Source organism: Hydra vulgaris, chromosome 09 (genome assembly GCF_038396675.1).
Source record: "Hydra vulgaris chromosome 09, alternate assembly HydraT2T_AEP".
NCBI classification, from domain to species: Eukaryota; Metazoa; Cnidaria; class Hydrozoa; order Anthoathecata; family Hydridae; genus Hydra; species Hydra vulgaris.
Genome location: NC_088928.1, coordinates 12,212,501 through 12,220,647, shown reverse-complemented (window position 1 = coordinate 12,220,647; position 8,147 = coordinate 12,212,501). Strand labels below are relative to the sequence as shown.

Below are 8,147 nucleotides of genomic sequence, written 5' to 3'. Positions count from 1 at the left end.
ATACCAATCTTTTGTTATAACTTTTTTTATTGCAAAAAGTAGCAAAATATTTATGATGCATGGCTATTTATATACAATTAGCATGAGATTTACATAGTCAAATGTTTGGAGGATATTGGAGGATAGTTTTTCTGATACCTGTTAGCAAAGGTTAGTAGCAAAAAAATATCAAAAATTGTCTGTTTTCGATGCATAAAAACTAATGATTACACTTATATTAAACTGTTTTTAAAAGTCTGAGCGAAAAAAACATTGTTAATTAAAATAATATATTTTAAAATAAAAGTCAATAAAGTTAATTTAAAACAATAGCAGCGTAAGAAAGTTGATAAATAAAAAATGCAAAATAGCGTTTTGGAACACATGTCAAATTAACTTGTAAAAAACCGCCTAAAATTACGCCTAAATTAATATATTTAATGTTTTTTTAACTAGACGTCATCTAATGAACATGTCTTCACCATTATGACAAATTTTCACCGTGCAATTTTGACATTGATTTTTTGGTATTTTGGCACACTCTGTCCCACTGTGCGTGGCCAAATGTCAAATTTTTGAGTTTTATGTTCTCGCCTTTTTACGTTTAGATCTTGTTTACAGGTAGTTCTAGAACAAAATTCCGAACAAGCCAGGTGTATACCTGATCTAAGGTGGCCTGGACATCAGTTGATATTTAGCCTCCGTTCGGTACGAACTAAACAAGTAGACACGTCGAAAAACTCTTGCCTGTTTTAAAGTGCTGTTAAACTGAAAAAACTATTTCAATTGGAATTTGGTAAAATGGAATCACTTTCTGGAGGTATGTAGAATATATGTTTATGCACAGTTATTGCTAATTTTGATTTTTTTAATTATTAAATCGCGCGACAAGTAAACATAAAAAATTTAATTTTTTTAAAATCTAAAATCGATTTTCTAATGTAGTTTTAAAAATTTAACCGCGGTTATCCACCATCTTTCGACAAAGAATTGATAGTGTTTAGTGTTAAATATAACATATTAAAAAGCTGGCAGTCATTGAGTGCCGTTTTAATAGTGAGACTAGTTTTAATGGAGGAATGCGTGGTGCGACATTAATCAATTAACATAGATTAATGTCTTATAATGGTCATAATAATTAGTGATTTTGACATTATTTAATGGCATTAATTACATTTTAATACAATAATTTTTATTTTAAATATATACTGTACAAGTTACTTCTCGTTCCATTTTATAATAATCTCAAAATTTTACAAAATAGTCCTTGAAGAACTCTCAGCAGTTATAACTGTATTTTTTTTTACAGAGTCTTCCAAATCTTTAACTATGGAATTATCAAGAAAAGATATATTTTTTATAATGGAAAACAGTTTAAAAAATGAATACAAATTTATCATTGATGTTTTGACAGATGTAATTTTCAAAAAAACGGAACATGTGATACAAGAAGGCGAGGATGAAATGTAATTATCACGGTTATTTGCAAATTTTCGATTGAGATGGAGAGCAGCAGGAAAATGGGAAGAATTTTTTCTGAAAAAAAATTAAGAATGGTTGAAGAGCACCGTACAATTTTCAAAATTATCCAATACTGAATGCACAACACTTGAGAAGATTGTGAAGAATGATAATAAAAAAGGAAAATGTGGGCGACCTTTGCAATCCTTTGCTTCATCTAGTGATAGATCTAGTGATCAAAGAGGCGAAAGACTCAAGAAGTACGTTCTACTTTTTCTACAGAAGAATTGGCATATGCTGCTCAAATGATTTTAAGGACTTCTGGTCAAGTACATGCTGCTCAAGTTGTTAAAGATGTCACGTTAACAACCCCAACAAAAACCTCAAAATATATATCCGCTGTTCGTTCACAAAATAAAGTACCTTTAACCCAAGACGAAGCACTTTCTTTAATAATCGAGAAAGGAGAGCCAAAGCACTCTTAATCAACTATCAAGAAATGTAGCTAGAGCACATAAATGCAAATTATATCCATCATGCCTTGAAGTAGAAAAAGCAAAAAACGTTGTTATCCATCAGTTGCTGCAAAAATTAGTACTTTACTGTAAATGGGAATGTGATGGAAGCAGCGCTCAATGTGTTTATAAACAAAAATTTACTGAGACTGGAAAATTTGATGAAAGCATATTTTATACTTCTCTTGTTTACAATTATCTTTACAATTAATACACAACAATCGCGAGACGGGTGATGCAACTATTGAGTGGAAAAATCCTAGACCATCATCTCAGCAATACTACAGACCAATACGATTGCTGTTTGTACATGAAGATGTACAGTCAACATTAAAAGAAGTTACCGACATTGAACAGCAGATTGAGGGTCTTGCACCGTTTGCTAATTAACAAAATGGAAAATCTATTTCAGTAACTTATTGTATGTCTCTTACGATGATAGACGGTAAAATCTGTAATGCAGTAACTGGTACCACTCCTGCACAACGCTGCTTCCTGGTCAAAGCTTCCTCTAAAGAATTTAATGACATCAACAACATTGTAAAAATGGACATTATTACAGATAATTTAAGATTTGGTATATCTACGTTGCATGCATGGATTCGTTTTTTCGAGTGCTGTTTGCATGTGTCGTATAAGCTAACAACTGAAAAGTGACAAGCTCGTCGAGAGGAAGTTAAAAAGAATGTGAAAATACGTAAGAAAGAAATACAAACTCAATTTAGGATAAAACTGGGGTTTATCGTTGATCGACCAAAGCCAGGATATGGAAGCTCTAACGATGGAAATACAGCACGCCGCTTTTTTCAAAATCCTGCTATATCTGCTGAAATAACAGGAGTCGATGAAAATTTAATTCACCGATTTCATGTTATGAACAATTCAAAGACTATTGTGTAAATACTGCCCATTTATTTGTTGCTTTATATCCGTGGTATTACATGCCTACATCTGTACATAAAGTATTGATCCATGGGGCAGAAACTGTAAAATATGCCCTTTTACCGATTGGACAACTCTCTGAAGATGCCCAAGAGTCACTCAATAAGGACATTAAAAACTTCAGATTACATCATTCAAGAAAATGCTCAAGAAAATCGAATGAGAGACATTTTTAATAGGCTCTTATTAACATCAGATCCATTTCTATCGAGTATTAGGAAATTGCCCCAGAGACCGGCAAAATCTCTACATCAGAAGCTATACAATTGTTAAAACAACCTGAAATCATCAGACAAGGAACGATTCCGATTTAGATACAAGTGGTTCAACATCAGATTCCGAATCGTATGATTCGAACATTGATGAATATGACATACATGATTTTTGTTACTAGGATTAAATAAACAATTTTTTTACATAAATGTGACTTAATCTCTTACCAATTTAAAAAAAATGATAAAATTAAAATTTTTGTTTTTTTATTAATAGTGTAAATTTGGAAATAATTTTACAATGCTTTTGTTCTAATTTAACTCCTGAATTATAAGCAATGAGCTCGAAAACCAAACTACATGAGATTTCATATTTTCAACGTATGAACAGTTTTGGCCGCCATTTTGAATTTTTAAAATCTGACCTCAGATTCGTAATCGACGACCTCGAAAACCTTCATGCAGATAATTTTGGCCACAAAATCGGGATTTCGTCCCACTGTGCGTCGTAGAATACGCACTATCAGGGACCTATTACACGGAAGGGGACGTTTAATAATTTTCGGAAAATTTTCCCACTCATTCCAAGCTTAACAAGTCCACCCCCTTTCCCGTTTAATAATTTCTGCATGTTTCAAAAACAGCATCACAAAACTAAAAAAAAAAAAAAAAAAAAATCAGATCAGGCTTTAAAAATCGTTGACCTTTATAAAAATTTGATAAGTCAAAAATTACATTTTTGTTTTTTCTCACCGTTTGTATAAGCATACGAAACAGCTGTTAAAAAATGCGTATATGACCGCAAACCACACTAAAACTAAATTCGAGTTCAATGAAAAATTTCCACTCACCTTTTTATTAAGACCCCAAAGTGTATTAGATGTGGACTGAAACTCCCTTCCCCCATTCCTTGTATTAAGGACGCAAGAGTACTGTTTTGGGTTAAAATAAATCAAGATCAAAATTTTAGTTACTCATTTATTAAAAGATTAATAAAGTCACCAAGAAAGAGCATTACAAAATATTTAAGAAAAACAATGAGTATCTTTTAATTATTAAACGAAGCGCGCGCATTAATACAAACTAACTTTAATAAATTCAAAGTTAAAAAAAAAAAAAAAAACTAATAAATTTAAAGCTTTTGCATTATAAATCAAAAATATTTTTATATAAATATATACACACAACACACACACATATATACACACACACCATTTTAAATATAAAAGTTTGCGCGTGTGAATTAACAACACTATTTCCATATTTACAACAAACACTAATATATGATATATGTACAGGATCGCAGTTGCAGTTCAGGCTTGTGATGTAATGATAACAACATGCGTCGAAAGCCATGTTTTTTTGAATTTAACACTTTCGTCAGCCGGACAATTATTCCAGTGGATTAAAATACTTTTTTTTGTATAAATGTAGCTAAGTAATTTTCAAAAAAAAAAGATTACTTAATAAATTTCTTTTAAGAAAAATACATTGACATTTAATCTGAGCCCATAAACTGGTAAGAATCTCATAACCATAGAACCTTATATAAATTTCGAAAGATCCTACATTTATACGTATTATCTTGGTAACACCTGCGGCAGTATACTAACACCATTATCTTGAGTCAGCATTAAAACGGTGTCAGAAACAACTGTATCATTGGTTTGAGTATGAACCAAACTTGTATTGTCAATTAGTGATTTAGTATCGCTTGATACATTGCTCATAAAAACGGAGACAGGTTCATTACTGTCGATATGACCTGAATAAAGTGAATTTGATAAAGAAGCAGTTCTAATTGAAGATGACATCAACTTATCAACAGTCAACTGTGAACTATTGGATAAAATTTGAACATTTGGAATCTGAGAAGTTCCTATTTGATTTAATTCAACATTGCACAAATGAGACACGATTTGAGCATTAGAGAACGAAGGTTTCATATGTTTTATATTCTGAATTTGAGAGGTCATGTCTAATGGTTGAATGTCAGAAGAAATAAACATTCCAGCTTGTAATTCGGGTGATAAAACTCTTAAATTTACATTAGGTAAACTAGTCTTTATGTCGTGCTCTGCTGACATTAAATCATTCACTTTATTAATATTAGGCAATGAATGATGCAATTGGGAACTACCAGGAACGTCGTGTAGTACATTAATTGAAGAACTAATCTGCGAAGCAGATGCTAATGAAGTAGGCAATGGAGATTTTAATCCAAGTGAGCTAGATGACAGTTGTCTTATTACACTGGAATTAGCTAAATTAGCAGTGGTACTTATCTGTAAAGAAGAGTTATTGCTATTTGACAATGAAGCCATACTTTCCAGATGATCTGGCTTAATAATTAGTGCTGTAAAAGCTAAAGCATTGTCTTGTCCGCTTAAACCACTTTTTATAGAGTCTTCTTCATCAGTTTGTCCAACCTTGATACTGTCATTTTGAAAACAATCTTCATCTGATTTATCTTCATCATCCGACTTATCATCAGCATCGTCTTCTTCATCATCTTTTTCATCTTCTTCTTCTTCAGGATCAAGTTTAACAAGATTAGGATTGTATGTTTCTGAATTAGGGTCATGAGTGGCCATATGAGCAACAAATTTATCTGCTGTTTTTAAAGGCTTTCGACATACAGTACATCTATGATGCTTTCGATTTTTTTTATTATGCTGCTTAAGCAGTTTTTTGTTTGGAAATCTTTGATCACATATGTCACACACATGTTTAAGTTCTTTATCCTCTTCATGTGCTGCAACATGTTTTTTGAAATTGCGCTTGCATTTTAACATTTTAGAACAAATAGGGCATTTATACTTTTTCTCTTTATTATGAGTTAATTTATGAGCACGCCAAGAAGAGCCATCTGCAAACAATCTGCCACACTCATTACATTGATAAGGCTTTTGTCCAGTATGTAAAAAAAGATGTCGTTGTAAATACTCATTCAATACAAAAGCTTTACCACACTGATTACAAACCCAAGGCTTTTCAGTGCTATGGGTTGCTTCATGCCTTGCTAAACCTCCTTTTTCTATAAACATTTTGCCACATTTATTACATTGATATGACTTTTGTCCAATATGAATAAGTATGTGTCTTTTTAAATGTGCATTTTGACTGAATGCTTTATCACAAAGTTGACATTTGAAAGGCTTTTCACGAGTATGTGTCAATAAATGACGGGTAAGTGAGGTGTTTCTGTCAAATGCTTTATTGCAAACAGTGCATAAGTACTTTCTTTCTAATGGATAAGACCTACGTTGTTTTTTAGGAGAAGGATCATCAATTTGCTGTTGATAGGAATGATCCATTGGTTTAGCCCCTGGCAGAGTGAACTCCATAATGACATCATGGTGATCACTTACGACAGCATTAGGGTTACTTAAAACTAAAAAAAAAATAGTTAAAAAAGTAAAAACAATTCTTTAACTAAATGTTTTTAAAATGATTTTTTTTAAAAGTTTTTTTTTAAAGAAATGATTAAAAGATTTTATTCATTTAAGTAATATTTTAAGTTATTTATTACATAACTTATAATTTATTATGTGATGCAGAGAAAGTTTATAAATGAAATTCAGTTACAACAGCCATTTATATTTACAAAGTAAAGTGCCTTTTTAAAAGCAATTTTAGGTAGTAGGTAAAATGCGAACCAAGAACTGTGAACTGGTAAAATGTGAACTTTTTTGTGAACCATAGTTCTATTGGTTGTTAATGATGTAATATTTTTCCTTTTTTGTTTGTCGTTAAATTGTTTATTTGGTTATATATTTATAAACTTCAAGCAGAAACATAAATTATATTTAACTTAGAAGAAATTCCACTATATTTAATATATATCAAATTCCACTATATTTAATAGGGTACTGTTTGTGTTCTAAAAATAGAATTTTTTTCAGAAACGCTAGTGGTTGTGGGATTGATATTAGGACAAACAAACAATTTGATGTCACCAAAACGGTACGCTATTTGAATTGAAAAATTGATAAGCAAACTTTTTAAAAATATCATAAATAAATAAAAAGTGATCAATAATGTCTTGGTTCGCAGTTTAGATTTTACCAACTACTGCAATTTTAATAAAAATATGAATCATCAACTATTTAAATTAATGACATGGTTATAAATAGTTTTTAACTGCTTTGCATTATCTCAAATTACCTCTGTTATCAGTAGTTATGATAATCTTATCACCAATAAGATGGGCTCCAGTTGCAGCCTTAAAAAAAAAAAACTCATTGAAACTGAAGAATACACGAAATTTTATTGAAAAATATTACTGAACATTCCCTTTTTTTTAAAACTGATTTTAGTTATATCATGTTAGTATTTTAAGGATTAAATTTTGAACTTAAAGTTTTGATTTAAAAGAAATAAAGATAAAAAATATTTCAAAAAATAAAAACCTTGAGATAATTGTTGTTCAAATGGATGCATTAAAATCTATAAAAATACCTTATTTTGTTGATCCCTTTCAACAACAACAGACTTATTTCTTGAAAAATCATTTTCATTAACTAACCCAATACTTGTTTCTAGTGCAGTCTGGTTAATGTTTTGGTAAAAGTGTTCTCGCCAATAACCATCAATAAGGTGAGGTAGATGATGAATGCTCTCTTCTGCCTCCCAGGTATATTTCACCCATTTAACTTTATAGTATAACAGCCCGTCCTGAAAAAAAATTTAATTTATCAATTTTGTAGTCCACATAATCAAAATCTTCCACACAAAAATTAAATGGGAGTTAGGGTTTGAGCTTAATTTGGGTTTAAGCAGGTGCAATCTAAGTAATCTAATAATCTATGATAGCAAATTTTTTGTAATTTTTTACATAACTAGTTTATTTCTTCTTTTTCTGGATGGAAAACTATCAGGAACGACATTTTAGAATTAAAAATTGTAAAATATGTTAAAATAATGCTAACCTATATCTGTTGAAGCGTGTGTAAACATACACATTTTTGTAGTCATTAGAGTGCTTAAATAAGTTCTAACAGTTTTATCGCAGAGCACTGCAGAAGAGCATTTAACT

The 8,147-nt window shown here is 30.7% G+C and overlaps 1 protein-coding gene across 1 annotated transcript in view; it reads right to left on the bottom strand.

Annotated features, from left to right (window-relative positions):
* Positions 1–4,073: 4,073 nt before the first annotated feature.
* LOC100200978 (zinc finger protein 148) overlaps positions 4,074–8,147 on the bottom strand; it is an 11,970-nt gene continuing 7,896 nt past the window's right edge. The window contains exons 2-4 of the mRNA XM_065804748.1: positions 7,571–7,786; positions 7,277–7,334; positions 4,074–6,503 (exon numbers count right to left, since the gene is read on the bottom strand). Of these exons, the coding sequence (XP_065660820.1) occupies positions 4,690–6,503; positions 7,277–7,334; positions 7,571–7,786 (2,088 nt within the window). The 3' untranslated portion in view covers positions 4,074–4,689. The remainder of the gene's footprint in view (positions 6,504–7,276; positions 7,335–7,570; positions 7,787–8,147) is intronic.